Genomic DNA, 16,617 nt, shown 5'->3' on the forward strand with positions numbered 1-16,617 from the left:
TGCCTCTACGGTCGCTGAGGCCAGACCTGGCTCAGAGCCATCCATCCTGCCCACGTCAGTCATGTGCGTGCCTGTCCCTTGCCACACAGGCTCATCCCAGGGCTCTGGATGTGCAGAAGCCAGCTGGGGTTGCCGTAGACAATGGTGCAGCGTGGGTCTTGCACAGAGCTGAGGGACGAGCAAGGCTGAGGTCCGGGCCGTGCCTCAAGGCCAAATCAAGCCCTGGAGAGAGTCCGTGTCTTGTCTGGAGCACGGGTATCTCCTTCTCACTCACCCTCAGGCACAAGGGCCTCCCAGCAGCCCTGACATCAATACTGCGAGCCTTAGCACCCAAATTGGCTCCGTGATGGGAAATGTGGCACCCGGAAAAGGGACCCCAGGACCAGGGTGGGATGGGTGGGAACCTCCCGGGCCAGAGGGGCCGGTGGAAAAGACACAGCAGGCTGTGTGTTTGTGTGTGGGGTGACCGCTCAGACCCCACACCTTCCTGTGGATGTACAAACCAGTGGGGGCACTGCCAGAGCCCCCGGGTTGGGGAGGGGGGAGCCCCTCTGACAGCGATGGAACTCAATGCACAAGCCTGGTTTCTCGGGAAGACTTCAGAATGCATGGTGGGAAGGTTGACTTTGTTCTCGAATTGTGGAAGGCAGGGTGTGTGAGAAGCACGGCCTTGGACCTGTCAGGGTCGATACCCCTCGCCCGGATGGTTAAGCTGCCACTCCCACAGGCAAGCACCGTGGAACCTTCCACGACCTTCTCTGACCCACTGGAGCATCCGCTCCACCACTGCAGTGACATGTGTGGCTAACACAGTATCTGGCATGTAATAGGCCCAAGAATAACTTTGTGTTAAATGGGTGAATAAATGAACTCTCATGACCCCTCCTCTCTGTCTCCTGTGCTTCTGCATAGTTTGGGGGTCACAATACTCTGGGGCCCAGAGGGCCAAATACTGGGAATTGTGGGAGACGGCTGTGGTGACCGTGACCTTGGCCCTCCCAGTTCGAGGATGTTGCCTGCTCCCTCTGGCTGAAGCTCACAGGTACCTGTACTCCGAATCTCGTTTCGGGGCCAGCTCCTTTTTCCGCCAGCCCCCGAGTGGAAAAACACCCCCTTGTTGGGGGGTTAGCTCTGCCCTCCACCCCAATTCCATTAGCATCTTGTGAATGAACCCGCCGGGCCCCCACAGAGCACACTTGAGGAGGGCGTTTCCTTCCCAAAGGATCTTTCGTCTGTGCTGTCCCCATCGATTTGGGAAAATCGCTGCGGGGCCCCTCCTAGCCCTCACGCCCCCCCCCCCCACCTCGGGCACCGCAGGTGGAATCTGGGGACAGTGGGAGCCTGAAGCTGGAGGGCAGAGTGTGCTGCACATCCCCGACTTGCCCCTCCCGGTCCTCCTTCAAACTTTCTGCGTCCTGCCCTGGGCCCCGGGAGGCCGCACCATGCACCACGCAAAGGATACTTGGGCTCCGTTGCCTCTGGCTTTGGGAGGAGCGTGCAGGGAAACAGTATTCCCCGAGCCTCCTTCCTGAAGGCTCCGGTGAGGCGAGGTGACTGCCTTCCCTCCTAAAAGCCCCAGCGCCTGCCGGGCAGCCCTGTCCTCCCGGCTTCCCTTCTCTAGGCTCCCATGCCTGCTTTCCTCACCTGCTCAGGCCCCGGAGTGCGAGGGCTCCTGTGGCCACTAGCCCTGCTGCTCTCCCCACCCCCTGCAAGCTTTCCTTAACCCTGACCTCACTTTGTAAATAGTCCTTCACTAGACACCCTTCGTTCACCACATCTGAGCATGCCGTCTGCTTCCTGCTGGAACCCCAGAAAGCTACATCATCTGACCTCTGGGCCGACGCTCATGAGCCATCCCAGCTGGGCTGAGCACCAGGGGTCGCCCCAGATGGCTGTGCAGGCCGCGCACTGTGCAACTCGAGGGGTGTCGTTTATACCACAGTGTAGGTGAGCGTGTGCATAAGCCGCACGGCCATTTGCGGTGGCCCTACGGAATGTCATTTGCTTGCTTCAGCGTTGGCCCCAGAAAGCAGAAAGGAAGGAGAGGCAGGAGGAAGAAGAGAAGGTGAGGGAGGCAGAGCTGGCCAAATTTGTTCCGGTTCTGGGTCTGGCCAGAGCCTCCTGACACTTCCCCAGGCTCCACGGGAACCACACGCTGTACTGTTTGACCAGACGACTCACAACCCAAATCCTTTCTCTTAGAAGAAAACGATCCACAAGCAGGTGCAGAGTGAATTGCGCTCCCTCTGAGGACGCTGCTGTCGATTCTCCATCAACGAAGCCGGGCCCCGGGCCCCGGCCCCCGAGGGCGACGCCGTGAGCAGCTGTGTGCGTGTTCTGACTCATGGGAAAGGGGGAAGCGGCTTCAAGGGGTGCTGTCCTTTCATTTCCAGGCACCTTCTGTGGCTGTGGCCCCCTCCTTTCTCCCAGGGTGGTATTCACAGGCCCAGGGATGAGATCTGGATTTCCCGTGTGGGACGGGTTTGTCCTTGTCCAGTATATGCTGTGACTTCCAGTCTGGGGGTCAACCCAACCACAGGACAGGCAGGGGCAGAGGCGGTGGCTCCCCACCGGACCGTCTGATTTTTCAAGAACAGAATGCTGGGTACGTGGGGGGTGGGGTGGGCGGGTCCAGGACCGGGAGGGCAATGTACTTGGGGTATCACAGCCCCCTAGGGACGCTTGGCCTGGGCAGGCCTGTGTCTTTAACCTCCTTGCGCCAGGCCCCATGGCAGCAATCAGCGACTCTGCAGCTCGCCGTGACCAGCAGACCTGGCGAGCAGAGCGCCCACACCGTCACCTACTCTGCCTGGGCCTCAGTCTCCCCAGGCATGGGCCTGGGCGCCAAGTAACCCCACTGGGATACCCAGCATGCCATGGCAGCGTTGGACATAAGTCCATCCTCCAAACTAACAATTCTGAATCAGAAAGGGAGAGAAAGAGCATCCAGAGAACAGCACCCCTTCACCCTCACGGGGCCCGTCTTTCCTGCAGCTGCCCCCCTGCCTCCCACACATACAAGGAAAGCAAAAGATGCTTGGCACTTACGGAGGAGATACTCCGAGCTGTCGTGGTCGTAATCATTGTCCTCTGGGAAGTGATTGATCCGGAAGCAGTGGCCTTTATAGATCCCTGGAGACAACGAGAGGAAAAGAACATTCTAAGTGTTCCGTGCGCTCACGTATCCATGGACTCCAGCCTCACGTGCCGCATGTGCGCCAGGCTCTGTGCGGGCCCTGGGCACGGAGAGGGGAGAAATCCCCGCTCTGGCATCCCTGGTCTGGCGCGGGGATGGGCACACAGAGAAGCACCAGATGGAAGGCGGCGTGCCCCAAAGGTGACCGTGGTCTGTGAACGTGTGTAAGAGTGATAGGCACACCATCAGTCACCAAGCAGGGACAAGGGGCATCAAGCAGGACATGCCATCCCCTGTCCAAGGCGACTGCAGAGCCATCTTGAGAGATGACAAAGAATTTGCCCCTGGGAACAGGTGGAGGGGACTTCCAGGGAGAGGAGGAAGCCGAGAAAAGGCAGGGCTGGGATCAGAGCCTGGGGAGTGGCGGTTAGTTTGGTGGCTGGACTCAGAAGGCCCCGTAGAGGGGGCGGGGCTGGGGGCCGTGTGGTGGTAGGTATGGGTCTGGGTCAGGGGAGCTGGGATGAAATCTGCCACCATGGTGTCTGTGTCCTTCCCCTTTCTCTCTCTTTTTAATTTTTTTTAATGTTTATTTATTTTTGAGAGAGAGACAGACAGACAGACAGAGCACGAGCTGGGGAGGAGCAGAGAGAGAGGGAGACACAGAATCCGAAGCTGTCCGCACAGAGAGCCCGACGCGGGGCTCGAACCCACAAACCGCGAGATCATGACCCGAGCTGACTCACTCAAGGTGATGGAGGGAAGAGAACCTGCAGCCAGAGAAACTTCCAGAAAGGCCAGGACCACCCCCCTGCCTGGTTTCCCTTCCCTACTCTGAGAAGTAGCCTCCGCAGAGAGGGAGGCAGGACGTCCTGGGTACTTTCGTAACTGCAGGAGGAGAAGCCGGTCGTCCCTTCCAGAAGCTATCGTCCAGCTCTCCTAGCAGCTGCTCCCCTGCAGTCTGGGGGCGCCCAGCGCAGAAGCGGACACGGGCGGAGAGCGGGGCACACAGGGCTCCAGGCCCCGCCCCGCAGGCCAACCCCCTCGTGCCCGGTTCAGCCTCTTCGCTTCGGCAAGGATCTCCTCTTGACGACACTGTGTGGCTGGGGTGGGGGCTGTTTCCAACTGGGGCCAATTCTTGCTCTGCAGCTGTTGCCAAGCGTCCGGCTGGCCTCCCGCAGCCCAGCCTGACCTCCCGGTTGGAAGCACAATGTCAGAAGCAGGGTCTGCGCCCGACTGGCATCGGTCTCTCCATACTTCCCATGGAGAGGGCTCAGGGGACACGGCCCTCCCACCCGTTGGCCGGTTAACGGGCCAGACGTTCCCCTCTGTCGATTTCCTTAGCTGCTGCCTCCAGAGGGCGGGGGTGCCGGGTGAACACCCCTGCCTCCTAAAGGCCCGCGGGCCTCGAGGGCCATCGGTGGGAGGGCCGGGTTTGGTCAGGGGACGGTGACGCCCCCAATGGGATACGCTTCGACGGTGTTCTCCGTGCCAGGCCAAGCAAGAACGACCTCATCTCCTCATCTGTAGAATGGGTACAACCACAAGCTTCCTCTCCTGGGGCTCTTGGGAGAATCACAAGAGGCAATGCTTGAAAGGCACTCAGATGATTCTTGGCCCCTGGTGATGGCTCAGGGAAGGTTCGCCAGTGCTGGACCCAGAAGTCACCCCCCGCCCCTGCTCTCTTCCCTGAGTGCCTGGGGTTGGTGGAGAGCCACGAGAGGCTGTGAGGGGCAGGAAAAAGCATGACGGTAGGCCGGTGGTGTCAGGGTGGCCGGGAAGCGGGACACACGGAGGCCAGAGTGGGCCAGTCACGCTCTCCCCCAGATCCCGATTCAAGACGTTCGTGGAAATACAGAGCAAGGGTTTTCCAGGCATGGCTGTGGGCCAGGCGGAGCTCTTGACGCCCTCTCCCTCTCCCCACACACTGTTTGGGGGCTACCTTGTGGGTCTGAACAAATTTACCAAGTCACACACACGCCTGTTGGAACAAGTCAAATACTTGAGAGGCTGACGCGAAAAGGTTAATCAAATCACCTCTTTCCAGACTCGTTTTCCAGAGGCCAACCAGTCTGCTGTGTATCTTCCCACACCTTCCCGTGCGCACACCTACTCGCGAACATGTATGTGAGGCTCTCCCCGCTTTTCTAAGTTTATTTTTTTATTTTGAGAGAGAGAGAGAGCGAGCTTGTGAGAGAGTGTGCAAGTGAGAGGGGGAGGGGCAGAGAGAGAGGGAGAATCTCAAGCAGGCTTCTCCCTCTCAGCACAGAGCCGGGGGGCTCCTACTCACCAACTGTGAAATCACGACCTGAGCCAAAACCAAGAGTCAGATGCTTAACTGGGTGAGCCACCCAGGGGTCTCCGCCATTTTTTTTATTAAAAAAATTTTTTTTCAATGTTTATTTATTTTTGAGGGAGAGAGAGAGCATGAATGGGCGGGGGGGGGGGGGGAGACACAGAGAAAGAGGGAGACACAGAATCCAAAGCAGGCTCCAGGCTCTGAGCTGCCAGCACAGAGCCCGACGTGGGGATCGAACTCACGAACCGTGAGATCATGACCTGAGCCGAAATCAAGAGTCAGATGCTTAACCGACTGAGCTACCAGGTGCCCCACGGTCTGTTTCTTTTTATTGAACAGCAATATTGCATAGCATGGATGTACCACAGTTTGTGACATCTGATTGTTACTAGTGATTATACCTGTGATGTTCAGCTATTTCTAATAATGTTGCTATGAACATTCACGTACACGTTTTGGGGTGAACCTAACATTTTCATTTCTCTGGGGTAAATGCCCAGGGGTACAATTGCTGAGGTTCGTTTTATAAGGGACTGATAAATGGATTTTAAGGATGGCTCTATCCCTATTTTTTGAACAGAATTATTCACCACCCTTCACTCCATAACCTGCTTTTTTCATTTAACAACACATACAAAAATCTTTCCAGGTCAGAGCCTATAGATTTGACTTAGAGAAAACCAACTTTTGTGTATTAAAAAAAATTTTTTAATGTTTATTTATGAGAGACAGAGCACAAGTGGGGGAGAGGCAGAGATAGAGAGGGACACCCAGAATCTGAAGCAGGTTCCGGGCTCCGAGCTGTCAGCACAGAGCCCGATGCGGGGCTCGAACCCACCAACCACAAGATCATGACCTGAGCTGAAGTTGGATGCTAGGCTGAGCTGCCCAGGTGCCTGAACTTCTATTTTTCATAAAAGAAATAAATTGATACTCATCCAACAGTTGCTAAAAACCCTAGAGAGAAATACTAAAGAGCCTAGGGAAATAAAGCTTGCTCCAACACTGCTAATGTGGAAGAGAAATATGCTTTGGCAGAAATGAGGCAAGAAATATATTTATATATTCCATCAGAAAGCAAAACTCAGGTTTTGAACTGTTAGCTTGCATACAGATGCCCTGGCTCCAAATGTCCCTTCAATTTTGCTGAAATCAAACTCTACATTTAGGAGGGCTATTTTGCATTGGATAGAAATTGTAAGCCGTAGTCCAACATATTGCCTGTTATTTAAGACATATTCTTTTTAGTGGCTGCATAGCCATCCATAGTTAACGGAGTATCAGTTCAGCTATACCGTGCAATCCCTTTCTCGGGGCTGTGTGCACACGCTGTCGATCACACGTACATACAACTGTGCTCGGAGATACATTGAATACCTGCATGCAAGTCTCACTCTTCCACTAATAAACTCCTTCCCCTTCCTTTCTTCTCTCCTCCCTTCCTTCCACACCCAGCTCTTATGCACACGCTGAAGGCATGGGCATCACTGTGGTTGAGTTATATCCCACCCCACCCCGAAGGATGTGTTGAAATACTAATCATTGGTACCTGTGAATGTGCATTTCGTTAGAAACAGGGTCTTGAAGATGTAATCAAGTTAAGATGAATCTGGGGGGAGGGGGGCCCTGAACCCAGCGACTGTCGACCTTATTTTAAAAAAAAATTTGTAATGTTTATTTATTCGAGGGGGGGAGGGGCAGAGAGAGAGGGAGACACAGAATCCGAGGCAGGCTCCAGGCTCCGAGCTGTCAGCACAGAACCCGACGTGGGGCTCGAACTAACGGACCGCGAGATCATGACCTGAGCCGAAGTAGGATGCTTAACCGACTGAGCCACCCAGGCGCCCCGCCAGGGCATTCCATTTTTCAATGGCTTTAGTGTTGAAGTTCCTGAAAGATCACCTGCCTCCATAAAACTCCATCCACTGGCGCGGTCTATAATCCCTGGGAATAAGACCATCCCTCTATCACGGGTGGGGCCCCTCAAATCACTGAAGGGAAGAATTGTGTCCTACCGGATGGAAGCGAAACTACTTGCCGGCTGCCCAGGATGCGCAGGTGAGGCCCAAAGCTGAGGACAAGGGATGCCCTACCAGCTGCCAACAGCTGGCACTAGATGCTTCCCCAGCCACACCTTATTAACAGGCAGGAAGCTTGACCCCACCCCCGGTCTAAAGAAGGGGGGCTGTGGAGAAGAAGGCACCGCCTGTCTTTGGTACGCGGACAGTGAAAGAGGTTGCTCCCTTCCCCAGAGTCAAGAATTTGGGTTATTTTCCCTGAATGAACGTCTTCTCCACATCCAACATCTTCCGTTCCTTCAATCGTGTCTTCACTGATGTCTCCAGGAGGCTTCTCCAGCCTGGCCCCCTGCTCTGCTCTGGGTCGGCTTCCAACTCTGGGTGCCCAGAAGCACAGCTCCCATCACCAAGCCCAATGTTTCAGAGCACAGTGGAGCCGTCCCCTCCTCTCTTCTGGACTCTATGCTTCTGTTGATGGGACCTGGTGTCGACTCAGGCTCCCAGGAGTTTTTCCTCAAGAACTGACTCACGTTCCCCCAACCTGTTTTCTCTTGAGTGGAGTGTCTATTCCTAAGGACTTCACATTTATCCCTGTCAAGTTTAATTTTGTTTGTGTTGGCCCAAGGCATCTGATAGGAAGAAAATTAATGGCTGATGTGAGAGGGAAGAGAGAAAGTCATTTCCAGTCCACTTCACGTGCGTTCTCTCCCTGTGAGCAGGCTGTTTGCCATGTTAGCTATTAAGTGATATTTATGGTGGTTAATTATGACGTCCTGAATGGGCCACATTGCAGGAATCCCGAGCCACTCCTGGGGTCGCCGGCCTGTTCTCCCAGAGACACGGTGGCCCTCTCCCTCCTGAGGGTCAGGAAAACCACTGGGGTGAAGAGGCTTTGTTAGTCACGTGGCCCCAGTTATTTCTTCATCTGTAACACTCAGGAATTGGGCTGGAGGGAGGCTCTCCTGCTCTGAGATCCTAGGACTCCTTTGTGTAGAAAAGATATGGGGGTGTGTGCGTATGTTAACGCAGCCCTTTGTCTACGGGCATCATAAACCACTTTTGTGAGAGGTATTTCTAAAGGCATAGGGAACATCTGGAAAGAAATATGCTTAAAACGTCCAGGGTTTTATTTCTGGGTGATAGGGTTTTGTGTGAATTAAAGCTAGCTTCTTTACGTCCCCCCCCCCGCCCCGCCGCCCCCCGAGTTTCCTACGATGTCTGAGGACGAACCATCAGGGCTTATTGAAGGGAGGAAAAAGAAAGGGAACCTTTGATTCTTAGCGAAAATGTAACAGCCCTCCTGAACTGGCCACAGATCCGCTCAGACGTGGCAGCGGGTTGAGCGGGGTGGGAGCTGTGGGGGCGGGCACGGCGCGAGAGGCATTGTCGCCTCTCATCGGTGAGTATCCCCACTGCCCTCCTTCCAGGGTGTGCCCCCCTCTGCAGCGAGGGCGACCGGCCCCCACGACTTGGGGACTCTCAGCGCTGAAACCACAGAAAGTCCCAGGCAACGCAGGAGGAGTAGGTCACCACATGAGTCATTTCAGGAATGCTAGCATCTGACAGCCTCCGTCTCGGGCCACTCCAGAGGCCTCTTGTAATTAGGGGAATCCCGGACAAAAGAATGGTAGAGGGCGCCACTGATAACGGTGATCATTCGCGTGCTCCTTGATCGCTTGCAAAGCATTTTCCAGAAGTCTGACTTCATCCGATCGTCGCCAATGCTCGAAGCAGCCACGGACACCTGTTGAGAGCACAGACACCCTTTGCCCCACCTCCCACTTGTCCGCCCGTCTCTGACTCCGGCCACTCATGGAGGCAGGGACCAGCTCTGGGCAGGCGTCTCCTGCTGGCACCTCGATTCAGCCACACCGGTTATTTCTTGCTTTTCGCCCTGGGCCCTGGGTCGGCTGCCTGTGGGGGGAGCTGCCCTGCACGCCCCCACGGAGAGCTGGAAGATGGAGGGGTGAGCCCCCCGCCCAGGGTAACCTGGGAGCTGGCGGACAGATGTGCCCATCTCCCGACCTTGGGGTCCGTCCCACCTGCTTTCTGGGGCGGCTCCCCGCAGGACCCAGTGGGGAAGAGTATTATCCTCACGGATAAAAAAGGAGTATTATCCTTTTTTTAAAGAATAGCAGCAAGGATTTACTTAGCGCCGATCAGGTGCCAGGCACTAACTCAAGTACCTGTCGTTTATTAACTCAGTCCATCGTCAGAGTGACCCCGCGAGGTAGAGAGGATAAGACCATTTGCTACTAAGTGTCCTAGCTGGGATTCGAACCAGGGCCGCCCGGCGTCAGGGTCCATGTCCTTGCCTCCCTCACTCTGGAGGCAGGAAGCGGTATGTCCTCAGAGCTACAACTAGTTCCGGTCGGTTGGAGCATGATGTGAAAGTGCGGGTCCCCATCCCCCTCTGGTGGCAAGACAGCTTGTTTTCCTAGACTTTGGGGCGAAAGGCACCGGCTGATACTTGAGGCCGGAGGGTGGGGTGCTCGGGCTGGAGGCAGGGTAACCCAGGGCCCTAGACCGGTCGGGACGGTGGTAGCGGGGGGCAGAGCTTGGCTAAGGCTGGGATTTTGGGGTTTTTTTTATTTGAGAGAGAGAGGGAGAGAGAAAGAGCCTTAAGCAGGCTCCACGCTCAGCACTGAGCCTCACTTGGGGCTCGTCGATCCCACAACCCTGGGATCATGACCTGAGCCAAAACCCAGAGTCGGTCGCTCAACCGACTGAGCCACCCAGACGCCCCAAGGCTAGGATTTTTGAGGTGCACTGATATGTACACGGGAGACACTTTGGTGAACAGCACAAGCCAAAGGCACAGAGAGGGGCAAAGGTGTGCAGGGAGGCCAGCCTTAGGTTCTGGAACCTCAGACGGTGTGGTCTGGGTGGAAAGCAGCAGTGGGGGAGGCGGAGGCAGAAGAGGCCGGAACTGGGTGTGGGGGTCTCACTGGAAAAGCTGAGGAGATGGGGCTTTACTGCACGGTCCCCAAGGGGGTGACCCCTGGTGGGCAACAGCCACTCCGGAAGGGAGGCGCATGGGGTGAGGGTGGCGAGGGGTGGAGAAAGGAGGCTGCATAGGGCAATGCAAGCAGTGCACTTCATTTGGGGAGGCCCTGTTTCCCGTCCTTTGATGTGTGTGCAGATGAGGGAGGGACCAGAGGTCCGGCCGGAAGTGACTTGGGCACCATCATGCCAGCTTGGAAGGGCAGTGTGTTCCCATTCCCGGAGCTGCTGTAACAAAGTACCGCAAGCTGGGGGGGCCCGACCAACAGAAATTCACCGTCTCTCAGTGCTGGAAGCCAGAAGGCCAAGGTAGGAGAGGGCTCTGAGGGAAATCCATTCTGGGTCCCCCCTAGCGTCAGTGGTTGGCAGCCATCTTGGCAGTTATCAGCCTGTAGAGGCATCACCTTGATTTCTGCCTTCAGCTTCACACAGTCTTTTCCGTGTGCAAGTCTGTCTCCAAATTTACCCTTTTCTTAAAAAAAAAAAAAATGGTTTTTAATGTTTGTTTAATTTTGAGGTGGGGAGGAGGGGCACAGAGAGAGAGGGAGACACGGAATCCGAAGCAGGCTCCAGGCTCTGAGCTGTCAGCGTGGAGCCCGACGTGGGGCTTGAACCCACGATTCATGAGATCGTGATCTGAGCTGAAGTCAGACGCTTCACCGACAGAACCGCCCAGGCGCCCCAAATTTCATAAAGATGGCAGCCATACGGTTTAGGGCCTATGCTCATGACCCCATTATAACTTGATTATCTCTGTAAAGACCCTACCTCCAAATAAGGTCTGACGTACTGGGGGGTAGGACTTCCACATCGGAATCTGAATTCTCCCCCGCAAGCTCCTCACTTTCCCCACCTCCGGCTCCCTTGATCCGTCCCCCCCCCCCCAGACTTCTCTCCTGATTTCTTCCACCTCCACGACTGCGTCTCCAGAGAACCCTCCCGATGGCTGTGATTTCCCACTTGGCACGCTCTGGTGTCCTCCCACGCGCTGGCCTCTCTCCAGCTGCAGCGAGGCGGGCTGTTGGGAAACCACTTTATGGGCTCCCGGAGAGCAACTGCAGGCTTGAAGCGGCAGCGTGGGCTGGACTGGACTTTCCTGGGGGGTGTCCCCGCCCCCCAGCTTGTGAGTGGCTCTCCGTGAGACCCCCTTAAGCCACCATGACCTTCCGTTTCTTCATCCAGCTTGTGTTTAGTGAGCACCTGCTACGTGCTGGACGCTGGACCCTCGGAAGCAGGAGTGCCTGCTCACCAAAAAACTCACGTCCTCTTTTTAGTGGATGCAGGGCCGCCCCGTCTTCCTCGGCGTCCTTTGCAGTCAGATGCGGCCGCGTGACCGAGCCGGTGAATGGAGTGTGAGCGGAGGTGATGCGTGTGCCCTTTCTGGACAAATCTCTGGAGAAGTGGGTGCAGCCCTCCATCTCCATACCCCCTCCCCCACCAGTCACGCGTGGCTCCACGCGTCGGAAAGGGCTCGAGTCCTCGAACCCGATTGTGGAGGAAAGCTAAGAGGACTGTCCACTTTGAACTGTGACACGAGCGACAAATACACCTCGATCATGTTGAAGGCACTGCCCGTTCGGGTGGGTTTCGGTCGCTGCAACAGCAGTACAAGAAGAGAACAAGGCGGATGTGACCTCTGCCATCCCGGAGCTTTCCAGTTACGTCGGCAGTTACGACTGAGGGGAGAGGTCTGAACGAGGGGTCCAGAGAGCGCTTCATCGAGGACCTGACCTGGGCTGCCGAGTGGATGTCGGGAAAGCTTTTCCTGATCCGGAAACTGGAGAAATACTTTTATGATCTTTCAGAGCCAGAGTGAGGCCGGATGAGACCCATGTGGGCCAAAGCACTTTGAGAAGGATACACCCTGGTGATGTTGAGGGCGAATATATAGTTTCTCGGGGTTGTCTTCAGACCGGACCCGAGCCTTCCGTGTCCTCTCCACGGCCAAGTGCTTGGGATGCAGAGCCTGGGCAGTCTCTTTGGGCATCATGACACCTGCCACCAGTGCCTGGGGCACATTTCACACATGCTTTTCCTTCTTTCCACAGCCTTAGCTCAGAGTCATCGCGGGTGCCTCCTTGCGCCTACAGGATCCGTTCGGGATCTTTCCTTTGACGGAGACCTGGTCCGTCCATTCGACCCTTTGCCCATCCTTTCTTTTAACTCAGTATTCGTGGATTGAGGCCAGGCCCCGTGGGAGCCCAAAGACGTGGCTCCTGCTGGCAAGAACTTACAGCCCAGTCGGGGAGGTGAGCGCATACATCACCTGAAAGCAAGCGAGCCGGTGACATGTGCTATGAGGGAAGTTGGGGGGGGGGGGTGGGCGGTTCATGGAGTTTCAAAGGATTAAAGAGACGTGCTGGATGGGGTGTCTGGGACAGCTCCGGGGAGTGAGCTTCTGGAAGAAAGCGCACATGGTGAGGGGAAACTGAGGCTGAAAAGGGTAGGCGGGGCTCCAGTCATGGAGGTGTCTGCATCACCCCGTGAGGGGACTGGGTCTCACGCTGTGGGTGCCGAGGCGGCCCTGGGAGCTTTCCTGCAGCTGGAGTAGGCCTCCTCCTGACTAATTCAGGGAGTCCGGGTCCCCGGGGGCTCTGCGTGTCTGTGATCTTATTTCCCGCCTGGCTGGCTGGACGGTGACCTGTTAGGCTTGCGCCCCGGCCCAGGGGCCCCTTGGCGGGGGTCTCCTGTGCCTCCCAGAGGGGCCCAGCTGCTGGGGGAGTGCAGGCTCCGCTCCCCCCGGGGTTAACAGGCTCCCCTTCATGCTCCCCTCACATTGACGCCTTGTGAGGAGGGACGCATTTAAACTCTGGCCTCAACTCGCAGCTTCCTGCAGCTGCCAGGAGCCTGAGGCTGGGAGGCCGTTGGGGGACCCGGGCCTCCACCTGCTTCGCCCCTCGCCCACCGTGGGCCACAAGGAGAGAGCCACGTCGAGGGGTGACGGGTTCCGACCGAGAAGAACGGCTTGCACAGCAACTTGGACCCGGACGGGCCTCCTCCCTCGGCTCTCATCTGCATAACCAGATGGCGGGGGCAGGGGCGGGGGCGTGGGGCTCTGTCTCCAAGACGCTTCTTCCTCCTCCATCTCACAGGCGAGGTGAGCTGCGAGGTCCAAAAGGGTGTCTCCCTGGAGTAGCAGGGTGTGGAGGCGGGGCCGGTGGCGCATTTGTGACAGAGGTCCCTCTGGTCGTCGGCAACGGGAGGAAGACGGCACCTGTTTCGACGGGGCGAGACTCCCGTTCAGTGCCTGCTGGGCTCTGCTTCACGCTCCTTCCCCCAGGCAGTGGGGTTCCCACAGAGAACTCTACCTGTGCCCTCACACCCTGTCTCTGTAAACCAGGGACCCGGAGAGCAAAGTTACTCTGGTAAACTGAGGCAGCTCTTTAGACCTGGATTCTAAGGATCTTGGGCTTGCACAGCTGGTCAGTGACTCGGGGTGGGGGAGGATGGGGACAGGAAGGGCGGGCCACGTGCCTGGCGCTGAGCCCATCCCGAGGCTGTGATGTACCTCCGGAGCGTACCTGTGGAGGGTGTCTTTCTCTGGGATGGGTCCCTCACACAGAGTTCTCCCCGGTGGCCACGCTGGATGGCTCTGTCCCCGGCCGGAAATCCTGGGCACACAGTTGGCCCAAGAGCCGGGCCAGTGAGAAGCTCTTTTGAGAGTCCGGATTTGGGATCAAAAGCAGAGGAGACCCAGGGGCCAAGGGACCTTGGGGAGCTCACGAACAGGGTGTCCTCAGTGGCCTGCTGTTAAACCGCCTCAATCCCTTGGACCCTCTACATCCAATAAAGTCCTCTTTGGGGAGGCAGCCGGAAGAAGTTGGTTTCTGTGGCTGCAACCAAGAGAATCCCAACCCCCAGCCAACTGCGCCTTCATCGGGGGAAAGAGATTCCAACCCAGTTTTTGTGGGCTCCGGGGGCCGGTCATTCTTCATTCTTCTGGGTAAGCGTGCAATGCTTTGGCAAGACACGAAAAGGAGCCCAGGCTCCTGGGAGACCAGAGAGCCCAGGGGACAGGAGGGACACTGCGTCGGCAGACAGGAATGCCGAAGGCCGGGCCCCGTGCTGCCAGGTGGAAGTCGTGTGTCCTGTGAACTCAGTCTCCTGAGGACTGTCTCCTCAGTCCCCTGGGAGAACCCTCATCAGCCCAGTTAATTATACAGCATCCCTGTTTCCTCATCTATAAAGCAGGGATAATGGACCTCACACAGTTGCCATGAGGAATAAGGAAAGGAGACCGCGTGAGGCCACCATGCAGAAGGTTCCCCATAAATGGTGGTGTCTCCTCCCACCTACTGGTGGCCAATAAACCAAGCCCTTGAGCAAAGTCTCCTCCCCCATGAGCCTTTTTTGAGGACCCCAGAGATGGCTCTTGGGCCCCCAGGCTCCACCTGCCCCCGCACCCTGGCCCTCTGGCAGGAAATGGGAGCCTGGCCTCCCTCACGCACCATCCCGAATCTCTCCTGTCACTTGGTGAGTTCTTCAAGAACCCAAGCGCCAGCCTCACGCCTCCTCCAACCCTTCGCTCCAGGGCGGGCCGGGATTTTCCAGGCTTCCTGCCGAGATTCATAATTGAACAGGGCAGGGAGATTTCCCCAACCAATAGCTCGTTTTCTCTCCTAACACAGGGAAGTAGGGGTTCAGTTATTGTCTCTGTGATTTTTCTACTGGTATCTGCTTCGTAACTGCTGCCTGGATGAAATCTCAGTACCGAGGTTCAGTGTTTATTTTTTTCTTTCTTTCTTTCTTTTAATGAGGAGCAAATACGGAGCTCCAAGGGGGGCGAAACAGCTCTCTGCAGATTCCAGGCCTTTCCGTTGGTTTGCCTCTGCAGATTTCTGGAAAGTTATGCTCCAATAACCTGAGGGTTTTAATTGAAGGGCCTGGGAGAGGGAAGGAGAATCAGAGTGGGGAATCATAAACTTCTAGAAGGGATCGTTCGGACCATCTACTTCATCCCATACACTGGACACATTAAGAACCTGAAACCTGAGGAGGCAAAGGGCTGTTGCTATGGTGATGGGCTGGTTGGTGACGGGCAAGCCTAGAACTCTGTTCTCTTGACTCTGAGTTCGGTGCTCTTTTGCCCATCCCCCGTTGCCTGCTGTAATGCAAAGGTTCTCAACCGGGAGCGATTCTGCCCCCCACGGGACCATGTCTGGAGACAGCTTTGATTGTTGTAATTTGGGGGAGCTCAGTGCCACTGGAAACTGGCGGGTAGTTTCCAGGGGGCCAGGGAGGCGACTAGGCATGTTATGATGTGCAGGGCAGCCCCTGCATCACAGAATGATCCTTCCCAGTCAACGATGCCAGGGCTCATGATGAGGAGGTGGCCCGCACAGAGCTGGGTCCTCCCTTCTCAAGTCCATCGCAGGCATTGCTAATCAATCACAGTACTTTTCTCCCCTGACCACAGTCTACATTCTTCTCAACGTAGTGCCCCATGCGCTGCTAATGTTTTCTAAAAATTTTTAGCATTTCTTTCTTTTTTAGAAGCAGAGACAGAGCACGAATGGGAGAGGGGCAGAGAGAGAGGGAGACACAGAATCCCAAGCAGGCTCCAGGCTCAGTACCGTCAGCATGGAGCCCGACGCAGGGCTTGAACCCACGGAGCATGAGATCAGGACCTGAGCTGAAGTCGGACGCTTAACGGACCGAGCCACCCAGGCGCCCCTTCCGTGCCCTACTGTTGATCATCTTGTGACCAGATACCACAGAGACGGTAGGTTATGAAATCCTTCGGCTTGGGTTTTAGTCCTGGCTCTATCACACAGCTGCGTGATTCTGGGTGCAAATTCACTTCCCTGTGCCTCATTGTTACCATCTGTGAAATGGGATCATCAACGGGGAAATCTTCAGAGAGCTGTCGGGGGGAGTAAACAAGTTAATGCAGTCTTCAAACTGTGCCAGGAACACTGTAAGTGTTTAAAACATGTGAGCTGTTATTATACTCAGCTCTGCTCTAGTGGTAAAGAGACAGCTGGCCCTACTAGAAGGGATCGGGCCAGGTTTATCTCCTATCAGGACTCACGTGGATTCTCCCTTGTCTGCGTATATGTATGCTACTGCAGTTTTCAAAATGAACAAAACCTTCTTGACTCGGTGACTCTGTTTTCTCCTAGCCCCGTTACCAAATTACAACAAAGTTGTCTCCAGACTGAAAA

General features: G+C 56.0%; 1 protein-coding gene across 1 annotated transcript in view; it reads right to left on the bottom strand.

Annotated features, from left to right (window-relative positions):
* Positions 1–16,617, bottom strand: part of CACNG4 (calcium voltage-gated channel auxiliary subunit gamma 4) — a 56,487-nt gene that overhangs the window by 7,916 nt on the left and 31,954 nt on the right. Inside the window, exon 2 of the mRNA XM_042966913.1 lies at positions 3,049–3,132. Coding sequence (XP_042822847.1) covers positions 3,049–3,132 — 84 coding nt within the window. The remainder of the gene's footprint in view (positions 1–3,048; positions 3,133–16,617) is intronic.

This window comes from Panthera tigris, chromosome E1 (assembly GCF_018350195.1).
Source record: "Panthera tigris isolate Pti1 chromosome E1, P.tigris_Pti1_mat1.1, whole genome shotgun sequence".
Classification (NCBI taxonomy): domain Eukaryota; kingdom Metazoa; phylum Chordata; class Mammalia; order Carnivora; family Felidae; genus Panthera; species Panthera tigris.